Raw genomic sequence first — 26831 nt, 5'->3', positions numbered from 1 at the left:
GAGTATCTAAAACTTATTTCTGCCTCAATTGGTTCTAGATTCTTTATATATTTCTGTATTCCAGCTTAGAAATATATTTTCAGGTAGAAAGTTCACTGATTTAACTTCGAACAGAAATGTAAAATACAATTCAATATATACAAAGAAAAAAGTATCGTAATTCTCAAAAATCTGACGTCCAAATTGTAATGAATCTCATGTTTCAGATATCCTTCAGTTCGAAAAACATATTTTTACATAGTCTGCCGGACGTTAACTCAAAAATACAAGCTAGATAGATGAATTTTAGTATAAAGCTTTTATACTCAAGTTGTACAAATGTATTAAGCGTTATATTCATTTGGTCGAATAATTGAGTTATATTCATTCCTGTTTAGGAGCAGTGTCAGTTCTGTTTTGGTACGGAACCTCCACATTTTTAATTATCAAATTCCAAGGACCAAATTTGTGTCAATCCTTTCTCTTTTCTTCATATTTCAGCATGTGGAAATCTAATTTAAGGCAACAAACCCTTATTCATTACGAAACGCGTGTGAAAATGCCAAGTCTTGCAATCAAGTAATTATCGCAAGGACACCGCTTTCAGTAGAAAAAGATTTAATATGATTTTTTGCATTGCAAGGTCATCGAAGTTCAAAATAATTGAATATATAATAATAATAGAATAATAGAAAGTAGAGGGAAACTATTCATGTTGGATATTTTTCTAGAAAACTGCTTAAAAATAACTTTGAAATAAGTTTATAACTATGTTTCTTTATTACAATCTATGTAGGTTATGAAAATTAAAAAGTGATTTTTTTTTCTGGCTATTAATATACAGTTGACAAAATGTTTATTTGTACACTTCAGTTTTGGAATATTATAGCAAAATAAAATAAGGTAACTAAGTTAAAATTGCAGAAATATATTCTAGTGAGGTAAAATAATAATAAAACATCAACAAAAAAACAATCACATAAACTTTAGTTGATTAATGAAAAAAACTTGATAAAAACTATACAAAAAGAGTATTTGTACACTTACTTAGTGAGAAATTTTAAACATAATTATAATTATTTTATAGAAATTTAATACTTTATATGCATTTCATTGCCTTTTACAATTGCTTCAAGACGTCTTGGCATTAATTCTATTAACTTTTTGGTAGTTTCTTGATCTATTTCTTCCCAAGCTTCGATGAGTGCTTCTTTCAAACTATTTTTACTTGTAATATTTTTTTTTCGGACTTGAGCATCCAATAGCATCCACAAATTTTCAATTAAATTTATATTCGGGGACTGTGGTGGAGTTTCAAGGCGTCTTGGCGCATTATAAAGCAACCATGTTTTAGTAACTAACGCAGTGTGTTTTGGATCGTTATCTTGTTGGAATAAGAAAGTGTCACCGATACCCAATTTTCTAGCACTGTTTAATAAGTTATGCCGCAACACATCAATGTAACCTAAAGCTGTCATTTTTGTGTCAATAAAGTGTAATTTTCCAACACCGCCATGAGCTACACAGCCCCAAACCATCACATTTCCACCACCATGTTTCAGGGTTTAAAGTACACTTTTACTATCAAGGGCTGTTTTATTTTTTCGCCAGATTTTTCGGATACATGGGGGTGAAAAAATTTCAAACTTACTCTCATCTGATAAAATAACCTTTTTCCAGAAGTCCATCGGTTTGTCTTTGTATTTCATAGCAAATTCTAGACGCTTCTTCCTATTTACTTCAGAGATCATTGGTTTTTTTTTCTCGGAGTTCTGCCTTTTAAACCAGCACTATGTAACATTTTTATATTTTTTGAGCAGTCACTCTAAAGTTAGAAGATGCGAGAAGGTCATCTGCAATTTTCTGAGCAGAAATTTGTGGTTTTCTAATAGCTGCTTTAATAAAACTTCGTTTATTTCTTGAAGTTAATTTACTCGGGCCGCCTGATCTGCGTTCATTTTCAACGCGTCCAGTATTTTTATATTTTCTTACGATGTAACCAATAATTGTAAAGGGTAACTTAACCATCTTTTGAATTTTGCGATAAGATTTTCCACTTTTATTAAGGTTAACAACATGAGTTCTCATGTCTAAAGAGACTTCTTTTGATTTCATGGCCATTTCTCAACTTTTCTCTGCGAGTGGCCTTCACTGTTAAAAAAGATAACCTTCAATGTTTAAAAAATACAAACTATCCAAAAAATTAACTATAATGTGAAAAATTACATGAAATGATAGTAATACTGAAAGGAGATATAGGTGTACAAATATACTTTTTGCAAGAAATTTTCCAAGTTTGTTAGATTTAGATTTTATTTTCAATTATTTCAAAATATTTTTTTCGTTTACTTAGAAATAAACAACAAACTCACGCTCACACGTCACAATGAATAAAATAGCTGCTTATATGTTTCTAAAACTTAAAAAAAAAGTGGTGTACAAATAATCATTTTGCCTACTGTACAACAGCTAGCTTCTAAATACCACAAAAAAATGAATTTAAAACATTTTTTTGCAATGAAAAGCCACGAAAAAGTATTAAGATTTCATCAAATGTAGAGAAGAAATTAAAAGTTATTCTAGCTACATAAATAATGAATGATATATTGGAGTATAATATTTTTACTTCCTCGGAAAAAAACTACAAGGTGCGACAGAAAAACCTGGACACACAATTTTTAATATAACTTTACTAATGATAAATAAATAAACAAAACATAACAAATAGTAATAAGAATAGACTTTTATTAATAAATAAATTTAATTAGTTCCAAAGTGGTCGCCTGTTTCAGCGATGCAGGGGTGCAAACGCTTATTGAAATTTTCAGCAATGGGCTGCAAAACTTCTACCTTTAATTTTTCTCATTCCCGCCGAAGCGATTACTGTAGAGTGGAAACTTTTGTTTGGTTTAGTGCAAGCCCTAGATTCCAAAATGATTGAGAATCGGCGAATTTGTGCCCACTCTCCAGATAATATCACGTCCAGCACCTTGCACCACTCTTGTGCCTTTTTGGACTTGGGAGTTGGTGCGGAATCTTATTGAAACGTTTAGTTTACATTGCCGAAGTGCCTTTTGGTCCTCGGAAGTACAACAGCTTTTAGAAAGTCCTGCTAGTACACTTTTTGGTTTATTTTAGCGCCTCGTCCACAAAAATCAGATATGGTTTGCCGCTTGCGCAAATTCATGCCGCAGACTATTATCCATTTTTGATGTTGTCGATGTTCAACAATGGCAGAATTGCTTGGAGTGCTTACAGACCGAATCCTACCATTCTGGGAGTATGAGCTTGTTGGACAGTAAAGAACTTCTCATTAGGGAAAAGGAATCCCTCCCAGCACTGAACTGCCACCCATCTCAAAAGTTTTCACCATCTTTGGAGCCGGACGAGTTTGTTTTTAGTGAGAAGCAGAACTTTTCAAAACTTCTAAGTCTTCAGGCGAAACTCTGTTTTCACCATTCGCCGCTCTGATTGGTCACTTATTACCATTTCATAAGTGATCTTTCTCATCGAAACCCTTGGATTTCCTTGAATTCATTTTTCGATGGTCTTACAGTTATTGAAGACCATTGAAGTAAGATCTTTGTCAAATTTCTGTTTTAATCAGTTGGGAAAAACGCGAAAAATTCCGCTCAAGAGAGCATGCAAGAAAGTTCAGGGAGACCACTGCCGCCGGTTGTTAGTGAATTCCAGGAACAGAATGTGATGCAAATTACTTGAAGTAAGAATGTGGGACCAAGAATGAAATTAATTCATCTTATATTTGCAAAGAATTTACAAAAACGCACATCAGAATTCATCACATTGTTCACGCACAGAATGTGGTGTCATCTATTGTGTTGTATTAGATATTCAGAACTGTTTATAATGAATAGGGAGCATAAAGTATAAATTAAATATTTATACCCCATTAAGAGAGCTGGGATTTCTAGACAAAGAAATTTGACGCAATTTCAATAGTAAGTAGAGAGAGGTTTATTTTGTAAGTAAAGGCCTCTGTTAGAAAATTCAAGATATGCAGAATCAATGATTTATTTTAATTATAAAGCAGTAAAAAATCTTTCCCTCTTAAAGTGTTTTGTTTTTAATGGCAATTCGAATATGTGTTGTGATGCGATAGTTTCAAGTTCATAACCACAAATCTGTAAGCTTTGAAAGAATAATTATGGGTAAAAATCAAAGTAACATAATATATGATCAAAGGTTTAATAATTACAGTGACTGTATTTTCATTTAAATATAATAATACAAAATTTCAAAAAATAAGGAATGTCGTATAAAAAAAGTCGAAAAGCCAGAAAGTATGTGATATTTTGCATGATAAATAGCATATAAAGATTAATACTATTGCGCAGAATAATAGAAATAGGTTTAATAGATGCATGTTTATAAATATTGTATAAAATTTTATGAGATTGTAATGAGCAGAGCACGTTATTCAAAATTGAAAGAAAAAAAGAAAGAAAAGAAAAAAAGACATGTTTCAAGAAAAAGTTTTAAAAAAACAAACCCTATCTTTCTATGATAGGAACTATTATTAGATTCATTGTTAAAGGATAATTTATAGCCTTTCGACTTGTCAAACCTACACAAATTATAAATTTCGGTAATCAGTGAAATACCCTCAATTTTATCAGACTAAAAATTTAAAAAATCTATTCTTTGGAGGTACAAATGTTTCCAGTTCCATTAAATGACTTTTTATAAATTTGAAACTTAAATAATTTTGTGTTTCTTATAATATGTTTTACTTTTATAAAATTATATGTTTAAAGTGCTGCATTTTTATAGGCTTATTTCACAGAGCTATCATGCACAGTGGTTCGGCGTTATGTCCATGGGCTATTGCAAAGGACGCAATTTCTCATACACAAAAGTTAGCTCAAAGACTTAACTGTTCTATGCAGGACAGTATGATGCTGATAGAATGCCTTCGTAAAAGAAGACTGGAAGACATCATGTCAGTAGATATTGCAGCACCTGATCATCTCACTGCTTTTGGACCCACGGTGGATGGAATAGTTCTTTCGCACGATCCGATTTACTTGATGGAAACAAAACCAGATCTATTCTTAAGATACAATTTGATGCTGGGAATTACAAAAGTGGAGTCTTATTTTGCTTTTTCTGCAGTTGAAGAAGTCGTCGGTATCGATTCTCACAGAAGAGACCGTGTATTAAGAACGTTGGTTAGAAACTTATATACGCATCACCTTCAACAGGTAAGTGAAATTCGAACATATTTCATTTCTTTTAATGTCAGAATTATTTAAATTATTAAACTGCCAGAATTATTTTGTTATATGCTAATTGTATAGATATAGTAATATTCGAATTTAGAGAGCAGAGGCGTCAAATCTTGATAGGATGCCTTTCAGACAAATTGTAAAAAATATGCATTGAAGTTCCTATAAAGAAAGTTCCTAAAAAGCTCTACAGAAAGACAGATGATCTGGCAGCAGCAAGTACAATTTCTTTAAGTCGTAAAATAGTTCAAAATTTACAGGACATAATATTAAGTTATAAATTGAAATTGGTATTGTAGTGCTGGTAATTTCATATGCTAATTACTATCACAACAATCCAAATATGATCCAAATCCCCAAAATTCAAATAAAAATATTTAGTTTTACACTTCTTTTCTTAATAAATGCTTTTTTTAAAGATTTCCCCCCGTTCTTCATGTTACTTTTGTTTAAAAATGCTTTTATTCTTTGAGAAATTATTCTTTGTCATTGAATGTTCTGAACAAACACGCATCATTGATTTGAAGATAGTGTATTTTATTTCAGGATTTTTTTACAATAATTTATTCACATATAATTTACTATTGACAATAAAAAGATATTTTAATAAAATAGCCTTCAAACTGCGATATAAAACAGATGTTAATGTATTTTAATTTTAATTAAATTAAACTGAATTCAGCTGAGCTTCTCTAAGTAAGGTAATAAATTGAATTAAGCTTCTCTATATTTTTATAAGAAATATGATTATTTATATATAAACACTGTATCTTAAATTGTTAGATGAAAGTTTCATTGCGATATCTTAGGTATGCATTACCGGTTGGCTTTATACTTCTAAACGATGACCAAAATTGCATCTAATTTACATTTCTTTTGAATTTTTTTTGTTCTTTTAATTAATTTTACAGTCAATAACATTAATTGCCATCCTGGCATAGGGGTAGCGCGTCTTCCCCGTGATTTGGGCGTCCTGGGTTCGAGTCCCGGTCTGGTAATCGTTGTTCTATCTCTGAGATGCGTGAATGTGTCCTCCTGTAAAAAGGGGTTCTGCAAGCGAATGAGTGATGCGTGAGTAGCAAAGTCGTACTCTTGGCTCTAGTTGGCTCTATTAAAAAAAAACAAGAGACACTCCCCCACAGGCTTAAATCGCTGTCTTCGTAACAGCGGGCTTGTCCATGGCAAGTGCCATAAGAAACAACAACAACATTAATTTAAAAGCATTTCCCTGGTCCTTCGATGCTATTTTCTAATTGGATTTTTGTTAGGTTGAAATTCAACATTCTTTTTATAATTAGATGTTTTACTGTGATCCTATGTGATGTAACGTAACCATTCGAAGAGAAGTTTAAGAACGTATTAAAATTTTCAAAGCCTTTCAGTCCTTCAGTTATCCTTGAAAATTTCTTTTCTATTTAAACGAAAATCAAAATGATTTGAATTTAATTAAGGGATTTTTATGTGGACTTAAACAAAAACAGTAGCCTAGGTAATAAAACTCAAGTTTTTGTCTGAAATTCTTTGTAAATGAAGTTCAAAATATCCAGCATGAAATAATATGAAGTAGAAAAATCTTTTACTTTGCTTTCAGTTAAAACGTGTTTAATTCTCAGAATAGAAAAATGTTTGTATTATGTATAGTGTTCTAATAATGCACCTATTAACTCAGGAAGTTGTTAACAGATATATCAAGAGAAATAAAAAATTGCAATAGAACACGGTGTTGTAAGCCATGTTGAGAGGATGAAAAATCACGAAAAATACACTTTGGTTTCGTTAAAAGTATGATAATAACAAAATTATTTACTTGATTAATTATTACAATAATTGTTAAGAACATTGGCCACTGACGTCATTGCTAAGTCTATAACAACGTAAAAAAGATTTCCGGATACTCTAGACGATGGCAGTATGTTTTTGATGCCTGCTGTAGCGACGACAATCCGTTATATAAGCTATTCCGTTGTGACAAATTGCGTTGCATAAACAAGTGAAATAAAGTGTGCCCAAGGAAAAAGATTGTATTTAACGAATGTGGAGTTCAAGCAATGGGTCCCTCACATCCATTCCATGTGCACCATTAAGTGGTATGTAGCATCGATATTATTGTGCATCATGTGAGAAAAGTTTACAGGGCGCCATCATGCAAGAGCCACATGCCTCGCTGCACTGCAGGCAGCACATTTTGTAATATTTACGGAAAGTGTTGCGGAGAAATAGACCTATTAAGTAGATCCATTCAGGTGTTCTAGCAACATGAATCGCCCCAAGAAAATAACCACTGAGGGTTCTTACCCACCTGTTGACACTAAACTTCCATCGAGATATTTCCAAGGTACACAGGCATGTGGATTGCATGATACGCTCACTGATGTGTACTATGTGCATTTACAACGCCTCCTGAACTCAAAGTCTGCATGCTTTCTTCCGGATTTTCACTCTCTCAGCGTAATTTGCTACACAATATTCCATTGCAGTTTTATTCCTTTTGAAGTCTACAAATAATCATCTATGTTAGATGTTCCAATCAATGTTAGAGCAAAAATCAGTTTCAGAATAGAATCCAGTCGGTTACTTATCCTCTTGATATTCCTGTTACTTCCATGATATGATTAGTGCATTGTGAAGACAATCAAATATGCATCCATGACTTTCTCCAATTTACCATTCAAGTTCAATATTTGATATAAATCAACCATTTTGACGTTCGAAAAAAATCCCAAAAATTGTGTTCACACACATACTGCTAATACGCAGACAACCAATCTAAGAAATTTGTCCAAACCGTAATATATATCAACATTCTCTGTCGATAAAACCATGTTCCAAATTCCAGTCGTTAAATTCATTCCCTTTTTGACTTATCATCTGCACATCATAACCATAGAGACAAAAAAATCTTTTATTCTGATACAAGGAAATGTGAAATATGGAAATTTATTCTAGTTTTTAGTTATATTTTAATCTTTGTATTCTTACTCATCAGAAATATTCCAATTTTTCTCACGGATCCACTTAAAAGAAAAGGCTGTGCAAGCCAAATTTTATGTAGGCGTGAGGCAAATTTTCCTGTTTTTATCTTATTTAAAATTTTCAAAACAAGGTATAAAATTTACATTTAAGTGTTTTTTTTTTTCAGCAGCTTTTAAAACTTTTTGATGACAAAAACCAAGTGCTTATAATTTAATTTAAATTGCTTATAAATCTTCTTTTTATAAGCACTTAAAACAATTCTTTTTTTTTTTTTGCACTATTTCAAACTTAAAAACATATATGCTCTGTTTGCTGCAGTGATTTTTTGAAAATAATTAAAAAGCCTTTATAACCGTTTAAAATTTTAGAGACATAATGAGTAGAAAACACGCCTATCTCATTCATAATAATCACATAATATCCTCCTGCAAAGCAGAATAAATCGATTTATTTCGATTGATATTTATTTAATTAATTTTACTTTCATCATTGGTCTAAAAATACCGTATTTAATTTCATTACCTGTTTCAACTGTAGAGGGAATAAATACTCGTAGTGGTGAGTCGCCAAGGAATTCGGATCATTAGATGTAGCCCAAACTATATCAATTCGTTAAGAGCCGGAGAAGTTAAGATCTCTTGAGAATAACCTCCGATTTGTCAGTAATGAATAGTGATTTGGTTTAAGGGCTTATCTTGATTAAACTACTTGGGATCCAATTCAATCAACCAATTGCTCATTAATGCTGAATCTTATTCATTATTAGTATTAAATGAAAGATTGATTCAGTTTAAAATTTATATGTTATAAAATATTTTATTGAAAGCTGAGGCATGGCTAGAAGAATTGGGAACTTATTTTATGTGACATTTATTTACGTTTTGCAATCAATCCCTACTTCTTACGAGAATTCGTTTGAATATTTCAAGGTGTATCGTATTGAATGATTATATTTTGATAAATCATTCGAAGTCAGCATTGACATATTTCTTACATGACTATTGTTTCCTCGCCACCTAATCTTCGTTTTCTACTTTTCCTTCTATTGAAATATCTCTTATTTGTGATCAAAGGTCACCGTCAGAGTTCGGAGAAATTGTTGCTCTGATGTAACAGTGTAACATCAATTCTCATAGCTAGAACCATCTGGTAGTCATTTGCAGAGATAATTAGTGTATGCCAAGTTCCATACGAAAAATATCTTTTTAAAGAAATAGAAATTCTACTAGATTATAAATTTGAAACATGGCCCCTCCGTCCAACCGACTTTTCAATTTTCAGATTACATTTTTTTTTATGGACAATTAGGCATAAGTTGGTTTAAGATCAAATTCCCATTACATTGATTCCAGATATGAGATAGAAATGCAGGTGGTTATCAGAATAATGGAAACCCCAGTTTTTTTATAAATAGCTACCAGTTTTTTTTTTATAAAAAGTAATGTATATATTCTAGTAGTATGTGTTAGCTTTATAGAAGTTCTATAATTCTTGGATTTTTTTCAAAAGCTTAAAACGTTGGCCCTCTCAAATTTTCAGAGAGGTCAAATTGTAGGAGCCCGTCAAGCTGGAGCAAGTGTAACCAAAACATCCCAACTATTAGGCATTTCTAGGGATACAGTGTCTATAGTCATGACAGCATACACGCGGCAAGACAATCTCAGCAAAGCAAAATAGTGGGCTGAAAGAGAAGGTCAGTGAAAGAGACCTTATGGGTATTGAAGTGGATTGTAATGTCTAAAAAGTGAACAACTGCAGCAAAAGTGACCGCAGAGCTCAATACCCATATGGATTCTTCAGTGGCAGTGATTATAGTTAGAAGGTACCTTCATAAACAGAACTTTTATGGCAGAGCAGCAATTCCCATGCCAGTCACTGATGTTAATGGTAAACGTCTAGAGTGGTGTCACACTCACAAATTTAGATCGATTGATAAGTGTAAAAAAGTAATAAGGTCTGACGAATAGTGTTTCACACTTTTCCCTACAACAGGACGGGTGCACATTTGGAGGACACCTTCACAAGTGTATGATGATGATTGTCTGTCCAACTGTCAAGCATAGAGGTGGATCTATCATGATATGGGCAGCCATGTCGTGGTTTTCTGCTGAATTTTTATCTGACCAGGTCTATCTTATAATGCAAAGTTTATTTCCTGCAAGAGATGGAATTTTTCAGGATGATAATGCACTTATCTATGTAGCGATACTTGTCTAATCATGGTTTGATGAACATGAGGACGAAGTTAAACATCTGCCTTGGCCCGCAGAATCACCCGACCTCAATATAATTGAACCGTTATGATCTATTTTAGAGCGTTCAATATGGAATCGATATCCTCCTACGGAATCTCTCCCATAACTTTTGCAATATCTCCAGGAAGAATGGGTACAATATTCCTCTAAACACTATTCAATATTTGTACGAATCGATTCCTAGGTGAATCCAAGCTGTATTGCATGCCGAAGGCGACCCTACACTATACTAATAAAGGATTCTTTATAAAGCTAAGGTCTTTCCATTGTTTTGATAACTACATGTATGTAGATATTTAAATTGCATTCATGAGGATTTATTTAATATTTTTGAATTTCTGCCCTAATAATAATATACAAAAGAAAAAAGATCAAATACATAATATAATATTTGAGTTCATATTAACCGATTAAACTAATGACATTCAATAAAATAACTTAATCAATAGCTTCTTAGTGTAGTGTTTTTTACCTATCTCTTAATCTAAAATTTTGATTTATTAGTTTTAATGATTCATTTCTGCTTACTAAATAGATACCATTTAAAAGGAAAACATTTTGTAAGTGACATTATGTAAAAAATAAATCATATAGCAAATAATGCATTTTAATATTTTTAACAAATTTCAACATCACATATGTAGATTAAATTTATGCCGTCTCGCGTTTATATAAAAAGCCTATTTCTTTTATATGAAAGCCACTGCTTTGAGAATCTATTTTATTTCTTACCAGTCTTGTTTTTCATAAAAATAAAATGCCTTATATTTCATGTGTTCCAAAAGTTTATCTATCTATATTTTTATATCAACTATCTTTCCAAGGTGTTAAAATTAGAATAGAGGTTAAAAATGACCTAAAGTGAAAGGATGAAAATTCTAAGTTTGAAATTATTGAGAAAGCAATATATTGAACTACGTTAGGCAATACAATTTTCCAATAAAGAAATCTTCATTGAAATTGGAATATTGATTCAAACTCGTGAAGAATGTTTATTATTTATATTCCCAATAAAATGTCTTTATAGCCAAATAAAACTTTTATGGTTTTCTGGAATATTTCATAATAATGGAAATGATAGCAGGTAATAAGAAAATGTCGAGAATCGGCTATTATTCGAAAGTATTTATGTATATCAAGAATATGGTTTACTTAATTTTTTTTTATCATTGGTGATATATAATTTGTCATTAAAATCGAATTTTAATTTTGTTGCCAATTAGCAATTCAACGGACCTTCTACATCAATCGCATGTTAAACCACAAAACTTAAATTGTACCTTCATTAAAAATGCAGCAATTTTTAATGAAGCTTTAAAAAAAATTTGAATGGCATATGGATCTTTTATTTTCAAAACAAAAAATATGTATTTTAAATTACTACAGATATATTTTTGCAGCAGGCATATTTTAAACTTTGGTGAAGGTTATATTGCAAAAAATATTCTGGATAAAAAATATTCTAAATTTATTTATTACATCCATTTATATAAATGATTTGTTTATTCTATTTGGGAATAAATGTAATAATCAATATTTGTCATTTTTACTTATTTATAGACCGGTGTCATTCGCAAATTTAAAACAATTGTATATTTCATATTAAAAATAAATATTAATATAAATGTATTTGTATTTTGATTTTAACAACATGTTGCATTTCTTTTTAAGTTACTTGATTATTATTTTCCTAGCAAAACATTCTTTTCTTGGATATGCTACTCTTAAAATAAATTGAAACTGCAGAACATAAATTAAACATGAAATCTGCAGAAGGTGAATAAAAGTAATGTTCTAAGTTTAAGTATCATTAAGAATACCAATCTCTTATAAATAATCTAAAAAATTAGCACGAGATCTCTCTATCGAAATAGGAAAGGCAGTGGCACGAAACTTTAAAATGAATCATGTTAAAAAGAGAAGAATCAGTAAAAAGGTACCATATTGTGGAACAATATCACACGAATGTCGAATAGTAGGTGTTTGTGCATAAGCCAAAAATGGCGGTGCGCAGTCAAGTTGAAATCAGATAGTATTTACATCTGAACGACGAAGTACATTGAGAAATACCTTATTTTGCTTCTTAGTTATTCTAATCCTGATCCCAGTTCATTTTTACAAATATTCAACATCCACTTACTCCATGGAACTTTGATATTGGCATGATAGAGAGGTTGAGAATGACGGGCAAAAAAAAAAAAAAGGTTTAGTAATTGAATTCCCATTTTTTCCAACATTTTCTGCCAACATGAGTTATAATTCAGGAGAATAAAACCTTTTGCCATCTGCTATGCAAATGTAACTACAAATTCCCCTTCAAATTTATAGTATTTACATTCACCGCTCAGACATTGCAACGCATTTAATAATTCAACTTTAAATTAGTAAAACATTATAATGTATGTGTTAAATGAATGCAATTTTTAAAAAGTGTAAGCAATTTTAAATATTATTTTCTGCATATTGTCCGCTAAGGTGTATTCAATTATATAAATTGACTGATTAAGATTTATAATCTAGTATTTTCTTCAACTACACTTAACATATACTGCTTCTTCAAAATCCCTATTCAACGTGTCATCTGTTTATTTAAATAATTTACTCTGAAAATATGTCCACATCTTTGTTCATCTACAATGTTTAATAACAAATACTTTTCAAACATATATATTTTCAAACATTAAATTATTTAAAAAAAGTTTTCACAACTTTATTTGCAAGCATTATTTTCTAAGATTTTCGGAAATTTTATTTACCTATGTGGCGCAGTATGGCAACATAATGAAGACTGAACGATAAAAGTTTATCAAAATCACAAAAAAAATATTTTTTAAATGTAATAACAATATACAATTTTGGAATCTGTAACATATAGTATAAGCGTATATCCATGAATTTGAAATTATATTTTCTATTGTAATGCTTATAAGAACCTATTTTTTAAAAATAAATATGTTTTTCTTGTTTGAAAAAAATTTTTCCCCCATCAAAATGTGAAAAAAAAAATTATTTTTACAAAACACAAATATAATTTAATGAAATTAATATTTACTCAAATTTATGAAATTTGAGTAAATATGCAGATTTAAGAAAAAAAAATTACGTTTTCGAACTATTTCTTTTAGCAGGAGAATCTTTGAATGATTAGTTGTAAACGGTATGTTTCTTGAGACCATTTCAACTTTGCCAGGACATTTAAATTCATATCTTTCAGGATTCAATGTGCTTGTTACAGAGTAGGGAAAGGAGATGATCAATTATAAAATATGGAATAAAGTATTTTTACTTTCATATGCATCTGATTTGATTTGAGATTAAATCTTATATGCTCTATGATAAGATTTGATTGAGGCATTCACGCAGTTCGTTTATTTATAAAGTATGTGTGGAATAAAAAAAATAATAATTTAAATTATGAAATAAGTAAATTTTTGCACAATTATTTAATTTTGTACTTTTGCATGTGATATGAATTTAACCAAATTAATTAACCATATTAAATATTTTCTTCTTTCAGTTTTGTTTTGTTCGGTGCATCACCATTTCATCCTTCAGTCATTTATACATGAAGTTCATATATGTTCAATATCATAAAATATTTATATTAATATCTGCTTTAAATTAAACCTACGCATTTAAAATCCAGTGATTACTTTCATTGGAAAAATGTTTGTATTTGATTGAATTTTATGATGATACATTACTTCATAAAAGGACGTAAGTTGTGTAATATTAATGTCAGTCAGGAATTCTTTAAATCCATTATTCAAAAGAAAATTAGTGCTACCAAAGGGATTCCAAATTGTCTCTCAAATCGAGATTTTAAAGACTTTTTTTTTTATTGAAGAGGAAGAGGTTGATATTTGTAATCAGGAAAGGTACTGGAATGTGAGGAGTGGTCCGTTGACTTAATTAAGATCTTTGTGTGAGTTCTTGATTTTTGCTTAAATAAAGAAATTTACAATAAAAAAACTGGGAGGGGGGATGTTAACTCTTAGAAGATTCGAAAGATTATAGTAACGTCTGATATTCACTTTGGTTTTTGCGCAAGTCATTCACTGCCTTTTAAAGAGTCAGAGTTTTTTGAGATCCAGAGGTGAAAATAAAGTGACATGAGTGCCATATCCTGACAACTTTAATGTTTTTAATCCTATCAAATGGCTAGATATAAAAATTATTTTTATAAAATTCAAAATTTGTCATACTTATGTATATAGCTTTTCGAGAAATATACGAATCCTTCTGGATGACATAATTAAATAACCTGCAATTTCCTAAGGATTGAGCCGCATAACAGGTACATTGGGTCTTAGCAATAAACAGACCATATTATGGAAATAAATGAACCTAATTATGAATACTACATGAGAAATTAGAACTCAAACTGGAGTCTTAAACCCATGAAATAATAGTTAATGACTAAGGTACGGAAACCCGTCCCAATCCAGAACATATATGCTGGTAGATTAGAAACAGTCGGGCGAAAGCCGGCATAGACAGAAAAATCAGATAAGTACATCAGAGACTTTCATACTCGTCCTATCTGATAACTTGAAACAATATAAATAAAGTATAATACAAAATTTATATATAATAAATAAAAATTTAGGAAATATACAAGTCTAACAGAATTTTCAAAGGATAAAAAACATGAAATAATATGGTAAAATATAGAAAAAACAAGACAATAATAATAAAAGCATAAGTTAACAAAAATGGAAATATAAATAAATATAAAATAGAACACACCATAAAAGTAAGGAATAAGACAATAGTATAAATAAAAGAAAAATTTAAAATACTATTAATAATAAGAAAAATTAGCATACATACAATTAATATATGACATTTGGCAAAACATAACGATGCTCAAAGTCTCAATTTGTAAGTACTCTCTAAATATTATTATGCAGAATTGTTTCCAATGTATATGTTTTACAAAGTACTTGATTTAAATTTTTGATTATAGTTAATATGTTTAACTATCATAATAAATATGATTATGTGTAGATGCGAGGCACCGAAATAATGTGCAGATCGGATGTATAATCGAAATATTATATGGATTAATAATAAAATTATACTAATGCATCGAAGCGAAATACTTTGCAGAGGGCGTTCAATAGTTTTTGAGCATGCAATATAAATTCTATGCGGGATTCCATTTCTAGACATGAAGAACAAGTTTGAAAGTGAAAAAATCACTTATGTTGTTAAAATTTTCAGAAATATTCGATGAAATGGGAAATTCTGACTTTGAAAGCTATCTTGGGAATCAATAAAAATTAAGCGGATGTTTTCTTTTTAAATGGAGAAATACCAACAAGCAAGATCTACACAAATGGATCGAAATTTAACTAAAGGGCAGGGTATAATTTAGTCCATTTTTGGCATATTATTGAAGTAGGAATGTTCCGTTTTCGTGGTGGCCCAATAGTTTTCATGTCTGAGGTAACAGCAGTATGGAAGATTCCAAATATTTCACAGAAAGAGATCTGGACATACTGAAATTATCAGATTCCAGATATATGGCAATAGCATATAAATCTATAGTAAAAAGGGGAGAAATCAGGAACGATATTAAATATACATGGCATACAATAATGCCGAATTAAAATTCAACGTTCATACAGAATTTGAGAGAGCGATCGAGTTTTCTTCTCGTAAAGAATAAAACTTCTATTTCTCTGAAATGAAATGCCAAATTAAGACCCCTGTAAGAAAGAGGATTATTAGAGTGGCTGTAAATATAAGATATTTTAAATAAAACTCTCGGTGGGTTAAGTTTCTGATGGTGTCGATACTGAAAGATTGCTCGAAACGTTCAGAATCTTCTCTTCATCAAGAAAGTTGGATTGTTTCTACACATTGAAGAGTATTCAATGTGCAGAGGCGGAATGATGGACAACTTGAGAAACCATGATATTTATTACTAAGAGAAATATAAACATATCAGATCCTAGTGGACTGAAAGTTGAAATTCAAAAGAATAAAAAGAAACTCGAAAAACTCCAATTGAATAATAAGGACCCAAGAGAGAGAAATTGGTAAGACTTGTAGTAATTGAATTAAACGTTGTTCCTTTTCTCACTTATTCTTTTCCTGGGATTGGTTCTTCTCTAAAAAATTCTTTTTTTTTTAAATAATGCATTTTTGCCTAGGAAAAATATCTGATTGATTTCTTTCTACCCTACTGAGTTTCAAAAATAATCATTGTTCCGTCTGTTCTATTTACCAGTTATTATTTTTACATTTTATGAAGTATGTAAAGGAAAAAATATTTCAATCATCAAAAAAGTCGTCCTCGATACTTTGACGAATGTCCAAGTTCCAAATCTAATTGAGACCGAAAAACACATTTTGGAATTATATCTGTTTGCCTGTGAAACGATGACTCGAAAACATTTTGAGCCAAACATATGTAATTGGATGTACGGGTTTTATACCAAAATGTGCAGATTTTTATCAAGTTTTTTTTTTTTAATTCATTTCGAGGAAGTCTGTTTGTCTGGCTGTAAGAGTGCAAGCAAAAATGATATATATAAAACATAAAGAGCTCGATAGTTAAAGTATGGCACGCCTGTTAAGTATCGAAATGCAGATCCGTATTACATTTTAAACAAAATCCGTCAATTACCATCCTGTAGATTTGCGTGCATGTAAACACGATAACTCAAAACTGCAGTGACTTAGATAAAGAAAATTCGGCATATGACCTTGTGACTACTGCAGCAGTTGTAGTTCTCTCACAAATTTTCATTTCTATTGGTCAGGAAAAAGAATGGGTCATTTCTGATTGTCTTATTCTTGTATATTAGCTGCATGCCAGCAATTAATCTTAAAAAATCGTAAGCTAAATTCATTCCAAAGATTAATATTCTGTAATTATTTTGGCTAATGACGTGGAATGAATACATAGGTACCGGTTTTCCTTACGAAGCACACAACTCTCACATGTGGGACTCCGAAAATAAAAGTTGAGCAATCGCAGAAAGCACGACCTAACCCAATGCCCAAAGTTTTGTGCAGTGGGAAGGATGTAAAACTTTTATTAGAGGGTGTTCGGTAAATATCATAATCTAAATCTGTTAATAGACATTTAGCAGACGATTCCTTTTCAGACATTTTGTAACTGTTACTATTTTTATTCCAGTTAAAATATTATTAAAAGGTGAAAGCAAACGATTTTTTCTTTGATAAACATATTTTATTAATATTATTTCGTTTATATTTTGTATAATACCTGATGATCAATTGTAAACCTTTTGGAATATGGTAATGGTTTGTAATATATGCTATTAAGTTGAAAGAATAAACAAGCCGACGGAATTCTAAAATGCTTGGAGTATTATTTTAGTTTTTAAGAATTTAAGATGCTCTGCAAGCTATAGTTTGAAGCTTAAGAAAACGGGTAGTTTTCTAGAAAGCATACAAAAGAGGGTACGCAAGAAAGTTTTAAATAGAAACTTCCGCAGGCTGCATTTTGTTTCCGAGTCATTCTTTTATTGTATTTTGATTTATTTTAAGAATATTAAAAATCTTATTAATTATTTTCCCCATTCATGCTATTTAACGTACATATCCAAATTTATTGTTTCTAAAGAGTTAGCAATAGAAATGGCGCTCTTCCGACGGCTAGATTTCTTAAAGTATGGCATTATGTCCAGATATCTTTGCTGGGTTCTTGATTTGAAGAGTTTATTGACGTTTTCCGATTCGCCTTATTATTTACTTATATTCTCGTGCTGTAGAGGGATGCTTCGCGGTGGCCCGTCGTCTTACTAGGCCTCCTTTACTTATGCCCATTCGTCCTAGTTGAACTTTGCGTTTCATTTGAATGAGTTGAAACCGGAATGAATTAGAAAAAAGAGAAGATTTGATACAAAGAAAATTCTTAAGCACTATTTGAAACGATTCTGAATCATAGTATAGAAACAATGTATGAAACTAAGTTTATAAATTTGTGCAGATTTTAAATTATTTCTGAATTTTATCAGTACCAATTCTATACAGCTTACAATAATTAATGTAAAGATAACAATAATTGCATAAAATTATAAATCGAAAATTATAACGTGGGTAAAATTCAAGGATATAAATTTCATTCTTCCGCATACATATCAAATATAATTCGCCTTTTTGGAAAATCATGTCAGTAAAATAATCAATTTTCTTCAATATTAAACGGGATTTATTGTTCTAGAAATTCTCCTGTTGGTTTTTTTTCTCCTGAAATATCGCTGGAAATAATTGCAGCAGTAACCCTCAACAGTTATTGACTCATTACTAAACAGCTGCATCCTATTTCAACTTGTGAATGCCAATATCTTGCGAAGCCTTATTGCAGGCATCGACGATTTTACTCTTCTTCCTGCAATTCGATGGGCATTACAGGCTGACTGAGTAGAGACATTTATGCGTTTATCGTCAAGAGGAAATTTGTCTGGTCAGTGTAATCAAAGATTGGAATATCCTCACGCAACTACCGCAGTAAAAGTAATGAAAAGCTGTGGGAAAATGTCATATATAAAGATGTCTAAGAAATCCATACAGACATTATAGTCTCTAAATATATCATGGTACAGGAAGATATCTAATACAAAAATTAATTGTATTGATTCAGACTATGTATATGAAAAAAGAATTCTTAGAAAATTCAATTTTGCGAGATTCAGTGCCTTCTATCTAAAGTAATTATAGAGTTTTAAATTAAAATCGAATTGAAACAAGTTTTAGAATTCAGTAAAAAGGGAAAATGATTTAAAAATCGTTATTTAAATAAATGAGCATCAGCCGTATATGATATTAAATTATAAAATGCATAAAGTAGTGACCAATGCAAACTCATTAGCCATGATTTTGTCAAATTTTAAAAAGATTAAATTATATGACTTAAAGAATGAAACAACAGTAAAGACAGTGGAATAATCATGTATATTTTTTGCAAACAAATCAAAATTACTCTCTTTTCAAAGGTATTATTTTCGAAATTTAAATTTATAAGGCTATGTTTATTAACAATGCTCGTAGTGATTTTTGTATGAAATTATTATACTATATTATTCGAAAGCTATAATTTTGACTGCTTGAAAACCGTTTTAGGGTGAATCTTTAAAATTACCGCTATCATGGTAGAAATGATTAAAATTTCGCTTTGAAATATAAGCTAGTTTGAAAAATAAACAGAAGAAAAACAACTGCAGAAAATAAACAAATAAGATTAAAAAAATAAAAAAAAAGATGTAAAATTTGGTTAGAATGTTATTGACATTCCTCAACCGACAAAAAAAAGTTATATTGATGCATATTTCAAAACTACGGCAAATATTTAAAATAATTGTCGGTATAATTATTATTCATTATTATAAGTGCATGGTACCAGGATCAATTAAAAATACAATATCTTATAAAGTCTCCAATACTTTACACAGTCTACTCCGAGGCCAATATATTTGATTGCATTGATGGTTAGATCTATTAAATGAAAATAGTTTCCTTCATTTCGACATTGGCCTAGCGTTTGCTGATTTTTGTTAAGATGGCGTCCATGGGATTTCCTTCATTTCTATAGTCCCATAATCATTTAATATAATTTTTCTGAATAGATTTTTAAAAATTGATTTTCATAACTCCGGCCAAGAACATGATCTTCGGTTCCTTACAGCTTCTTTAGCTAGTATGTGTGATTTAATCATTTCCTTAATTGATATGAGCTTTTATGTAAATCGAATGCACGGTTGGTAATCACAGAAGAATCTGTAATATGCATTGTTATGTTATGTCTATGTTATTTTCAGGACTGGCTACCATTTTAATGCTTTCTTTCTTACAAAAATGCATTAGAATGAATAAATTACCGCTTATTTTAGAAGCGTGTAGACAGGTTTATTGAAATTCTGCTTGGAGGTACTGTATTATTAAAAAGAAATATTGCTAATATTTATAGTTTTACATATTATTTTTCAAAACTTTAAATGGCCATCTCCCTCATTTTTCTACCCATGAAAACTCAAAAATGTTGTATTAATTATTCCTATCATGTTTCAAAGCCTTTTGAGTAGTATGAAGAAGCTGTGAATTATGGATGGTTCACTAGGCGATTCCTTCTTTATCTCTAGATTAAATGTCCTTCATGCCTTATGAAGAGTAATGAATGATGTATATACAATAACTTTTAAATAAAAATTAAAGATGAAGACGCGTATTTGTAAAATAAGCTAAATTTATAATTATTTGACCCTTGAAAGGTAGCTACATAAATCGGGATATCAAGGAAAAATAAGGGAAATTCATGAAAAAATATTTAGAAATGAGAAGACAAAAATTGTGGACGAGAGAGCATTTCGCGCCAAGAGTGCATGGTTTCGTGCATCGGTGATTTCGTGCTATCCTATACATCTGAAGCCTAGTTTCACGAAAATCATCGTAGCAACAGTAAACTGGGACAGCTTTCTTACAATGGTATGGTGACTTTTTGCAATTCCATTGTGATAAGTTGGTGAGGTCTGTTTATAGAAAACCTAATAAAACTTTTGGAAAGATCGATTTTAACTTTTCAAAGGTCAGAGACATTCAGTAAATTTTGGTTCGACCAGCTTTCGACTCAAAACAAGTCTTATTAATGTTTGAACTTGGCAAGGCTTGTTGACGTATGAATTCATAAAATACCATATAATAAAAAAAAATTTGTATAATATAGTTTAATACTATATTTCAAGCATTTCGTGTAAATGTTTGAAATATATAATAATGATATAAATATCATTTATAATTCTTGTTAGAGTAATGAAATCACATATTACGTCGTATAATTACGAACTGTAAAATCATGCAGCGCTCTAACTGATTCTTCTATTAGTACTTTCTTTCTATTGGCTCCTCATTCATCTCCCGTTGGCTGCATTTCAATTCTGTCAGAAATATATATATAAGTGTTCTACGTTTTATCTACATAATGCTTTTCTTTTGATGTATGCTAGACTTTTTATAAGTGAACGTTTTTTTACTGAGATCCAACGAATCTGGAATAATTAATACATGCACTTTACCTCTCTGTATAGTAATATTAGTTCTTTTTGTTAATTAAAGGCCTAAAGTAATCTTTAAATTAGTTTACATCAAATATGATTCATTGTGTGTGCATATGTGTGTGTGCGTGCATGTGCGTGTGAAGCTATGATGCATGTTATTGTTTGCCCTTTCAATTTATTTTTCCCGGTAGTGAAATAAATGTACAGGAAAGGAGCAATAAGCGATGCTTCAGTGTAAAATGGGAGACAAGCGCAAAAGAAAGAAATTTTTCCTTTCAATGATTTTATTATGAAGTTCTGATAGAGATTTCTTTGCCACGTGTCGGAATAGGTCAGGGAATCTTTAGAAGAGACGTGGAGGAGTTTTATCCTGGTTTCTGGCGTGGAGAGCAGAGTCAGCAATTCTGTTAAGCGCATACTAGAAATATTTTTTTTAAAAAAAATGGGAATTTGGTCAGGAAATAAGACAACATTTTAGAATGAAGTTAACGTGAGATAATTTAAGATAAAAATTGGGAAATTAAGTAGGATTTAAATTAAATTAGGAATTTTATATATATATATATATATATATATATATATATATATATATATAATTAATAAGCACATTAGAATTAAGTATTTGTTCATTTGAGTTAATGATGAAATGAAGGATTTATTTCTTGGCAGATTTTGATGAGTTCTTGGTTAGGGCAAAGAAATTACCTGTACATATAATTACCATGTTCAATAAAAATGAATTTCTTTTTTTGTGGGAGCATTTAAAACATAATAGAAAACATTCCAGACACTCAAATTAATAAAAAAAATAGGATTTATATATCTGTCAATTAATTTATATAACAAATCTGTTTAATATGTAATTAATTATTCATATAAGAATGGTTTAGATATTTTAGGGGAACCATGTATACTATAAAGATTTACTTCCGACACGAAAATGAGAACTGCATTGTATTTGGAGTTCATAAATAGTCATTAGTCATAATAAGATTTCAGCATATATTCAAATGGTGGAATCAAAAAACATAAAAGCCACCAAGATCCTGAATTTCAGAAATTTTGATTATCCTCTTTGGGGGAGCAAGGTGCATTCAATAATGCGATGAATATGTCTGGTATGGTGGAAAACGTAGATACAGCTAAATCTTATGTATGTCATTCCATGTTAACTTCCCGGCTTTAGAATCAGTTCTGTTCCCTCTCCCGTGTAGGATTAAGTAATTCTGAATGCATAAGTAACACAAGTAATGCATGAATAAGTGGAAAGCGTTTTCTGAGGGAGAATCTAGTCTCGTTTTTCCTCTTTTAAAATTCATACCTGATTTCGGAAGCAAGGAATTTCGTTCACTGTTCGAATCGAAGGCAGAAAGCCGATTGCTTTCTTGTCGAAACATCTGGCGAGTTAGAACAATGGAACAGGCAGATCGGGAAATAAAAAAAATAAATAAAAAATAAAGCAGATAAAAACCATCTGCGGAAAGAAATCCTATTGGTCGAAATTCAGGAGCCGCGGGAAACACGAGCTATTTTTATTTTATTCGGATGGAAAAATATTTCCGTTATCAAAAATGCAGCTTTCGATACTGTATAACTTAAATTTCACTTATCTTACTTTGATTCTTTGAGTTCTGTAAGAATATAGAATAAATGTTATCATTCGTATGGCTTTGAGTGAAAAGAGAGAAATGAAGATGAAAAATAAGATGGATGTTCGTAAGATAGAAATGAAAAATAAATTTATAGTTATAATAAATCAAAAGCATGTCAAAATGCCAAATTTAAGCTTTAATCTAGCTTTATGCTTTTCTTTTCCTTTTAAGATGGATTCCCTTAAAGCAAAAAGTTCATCAATCAAACGTTTTCAACAGGATGTTTCAGGATAGAATTTATAAACATAAAAATTATTGATAAAGTATTCTTAAACAATAGCATTGATATTAATTATCCTTAAAATGGAAAAAAGTTATATTGCTTGCGCACGAAGTGCTGACATCTGTCCTTTAGACATCGAAAGAGGAAAATAGGGCACAGTTCAGAGTACACATTTCAGAGCACTGTTATTTTCGATAGTAAAATGAGATTGGACCGTTTATATATACGAGATGTGCTAGAAGATACATGGTGGAAGATATATGTGTCAGAACAAGTCTTTTTACCTCCTTTATCTTTTATTAAAGAATTATCAGATATTAAAAGAAATAATTTTTCTTACAATTTCAAATTTAGGTAAATTATTTTTTATTATTATTCAATAAGGTAAAATTATTTTTGAAAGCAATAAAAACACCTTCATCTCTAAATATTGCCGGATCTGGCATTTTCCATTAGAATGATGCATATATATTTTTTAAAATTACTTTATCCATTTCCAATAAAAATGAAGCCTGTTGAATGAATGAACTCTGAATGGGGTAATTCCGAAACTGCTGCGCGATATTACTCCGTAAAAATAAAGAAGAAAAAAAAAACGAATGAGTACTTTATAAATTTTATAGACGCCTCGAAATTATATGCGACATATTTAAAAGGGATTTTCCATAAGAGATCTATATCATTACAAAAATGCCTAAACCGACAATCAAAAACCATGTCACTGTTTTAAAGAAGGAAACATAAATTACTTAAAAATTTGCAAGTGATTTTTGAAAACACAAATGAATCGAAAAACGAATTATTGGTTTAGAAAAAAATTGAATAATAGAGAGGCAAAATCCTGTGACCCATCGTAGGTGGTTATAATGCGCGAAGGTTCTTTTTAGAAAAGTGTTTATTTTGAAAAATGCAAACTGGTTGGGAGCTCTTTCTTCGTACTTTACTTACACTTACGTACGTAAAAGTACTTCGTACTTTTTATCTGAATAATTCGAATGATATGATGCGGTGATTTTTGGAAAATCGGAAATTTAACTGCGCATGTAAATAACTGAAGATAAGCCGCCATTACAGGTCGAAATTACCCATACACTTGGCCTTGAATTTCTCAATTATAAGATCAATTTTTAGGTTTGAGAGAAAAAAAAAGTGAAGGCTGCAATAAAAATAGAATATTCTTATATCTTGTATTCTCAAGCACTTCATTATTTTCAAATGGGGACTTAACTATAGCTTTTCCTAACTGTTTTCAAACAATAAAAAAAAGTTTATGGAAAACTTGCCAATATACGTTTATATGAAATGAAGCGTAATGTAAATGTGTTTCATTTATTTACCAAACTCAAGGTGAAACATGTTTATTAAAATTTCATTTTTTAAAAATAATAATTAACATTTGGATATAGAGAAATAGAATGAGAAAGACTTCACCATCCCTATATACCATTTCTCGAAACTGCGTTTTCGAAGATTATTGTCAAATTTAAATAAATTAAACTTCTCAATAAAAATACAGTCCGCTTTTATCGTTTTCTTTCTATCATATTTTCAGGAATTCGTTAGAATCCAATTTCTTATGAATTTTAAATCCCGTATAAATTTTTTTCGGTGGACTATTCTGTTGCTTTTCTTCTGATTTTGCACAAATATTCACTCCACTTGAGTTTTCTGCAAATGTTTTCTCTTTGTGAAGTTTTATTTCAGCTCACTTTGTTCAGCATTCAGCTGACAAGTCTTCTTTTTACGTTGGATTCTGAATACTTTCAAGTATGAGCGGAAAAATCTTATTTGCTTTTTACATAAAAGTATGTAGAGGATTTGATGCAGAAAAGTAAAAAAAAAAGAGCTGAAATCTCTCCATTTATTTGAGAAATATTTTGATGTTTTATGCCAAACCAATTCCAAAAATACTGATATGAAAAAGAGAATATTTTTCTAGTAGGAAACACATGTAACCGTGAAATGTTCGTCCCAAACAAATATCCAACAAAGTCTTCTTTGAGATTTTTTTTGGTTATATATAAAGTAAAGATAAATTTTATTCGTTGCAGATAGTAATAAAAACAGTTTTGCCGAAAGGAATGTGGAAAAATAAATTTAAAGCGTAATAATCGAAAGTGTAAACTTTCAAAAGTTGCAGATATCTTACTAGCACAAAATGCCCAACAATAATGTTACCTTATTTTCACGATATTGTACGACATTCAGAACATTTGAAAAACGTAGTAGTAATATCGTACAATATCTTGCGTTAATAGGAGAGCGGTACTTAGTCAAAGGAATTTAACCACTTGAGGTGGAAATACATGCTACACACGTCGAGATGCTTTTGCGACAGAATCACCAAAGGCGTGCCACACACGTCAGCAGGCAATTGTCAAAGGTGTAAAAATGCCCGTCGATTGAGATTGTTTGATAGAATACAGTTCACAGGAGCACAGTCTTAGCTCGAAAACTAAGTCAATCTAATACTTTTTAAGGCCTCACAGTGGACTGTTTTGGCACGCGCACCTGTAATTGTCCTGCCACAGCCAGTGGTAAATGTATATAGAATGCGGTCTTGACGGACATAAAATAATAGACGGAAACATTAAAATTAATTTTTTGTAAATAATATTTAAATCGTGTTAAATAACGAGTTTTCTTATTTATTATGGAGTTGAGTCACTATCAGGGGAACAGGATATTTTCTATTTTCCCCTTTCTTACACTGACAAAAGAAATGTGAAATTTTTGACTTAAGACAAATGCCACCAACTACCTTTATTTCAGAGATAAGATACCTTTGCCAGATAACTTTTAAAAACTACTTTTAATCCGACGTCCCTTTTTAACTTGATTAATTGCCTTATCTTTCCTTACAAGACTGTTTACTCTTTCGTTTTTAATGATGCTACTGTTAAAAAGTTTAAGACCAAATGTTGGCGTTATACTTGCTGTGCGTTCATAAACAAAAAGAAGAAACCCCGTGCAAATGCTTTAAGCTCTATAAATAGTTGAGGGAGTGGGAAAATAGTAAGCTTGCGAACCGCGTACTCGTTTGGCAAAATGTTTTTAAAGAATCTTGCAAACACTTTAATTTATTTTTTAGGAGTCATTTTATTTTAAATGAACAAAAAAGCCAGCAGAAAAGAATTTTTAAGCAAGGCGAAAATGCTTGAAAAACTAAATTTTTAATAATATAAACCACTTTCTTTAGTAATTTTAAATAAACAATTTTTTTTAAGTTAACAATTTATATTAACTTCTAGAAGTGTGTTGGCAATAGTTATTTTATTCTACTGGAGAGTTTTTTGATTGTACCATGAGTGATTTGGAGGAAACTTTAAAGCATAAAAGGAATCTGATTTATTCGATAAGTATCATGTTTTAGGTCATAATAATGGATATTTGGCCTGGAGTTTCCTGAAAACGATCAGACAATTATACAGAGTAGCGAGAACTTCTCTTCTCATATTGCCTAAAAATTTTCT

General features: G+C 30.5%; 1 protein-coding gene across 2 annotated transcripts in view; it reads left to right on the top strand.

Annotated features, from left to right (window-relative positions):
- Positions 1 to 26831, top strand: part of LOC129967117 (neuroligin-1-like) — a 700350-nt gene that overhangs the window by 557670 nt on the left and 115849 nt on the right. For both annotated transcript variants that reach the window (XM_056081798.1, XM_056081797.1), the window contains one exon: positions 4771 to 5201. In XM_056081798.1, the coding sequence (XP_055937773.1) occupies positions 4771 to 5201 (431 nt within the window). The remainder of the gene's footprint in view (positions 1 to 4770; positions 5202 to 26831) is intronic.

The sequence above is a fragment of the Argiope bruennichi genome, chromosome 4 (genome assembly GCF_947563725.1).
Source record: "Argiope bruennichi chromosome 4, qqArgBrue1.1, whole genome shotgun sequence".
NCBI lineage: Eukaryota > Metazoa > Arthropoda > Arachnida > Araneae > Araneidae > Argiope > Argiope bruennichi.
The sequence above is the reverse complement of the archived record's forward strand: the minus strand, read 5'-3'. Positions and strand labels throughout refer to the sequence as shown.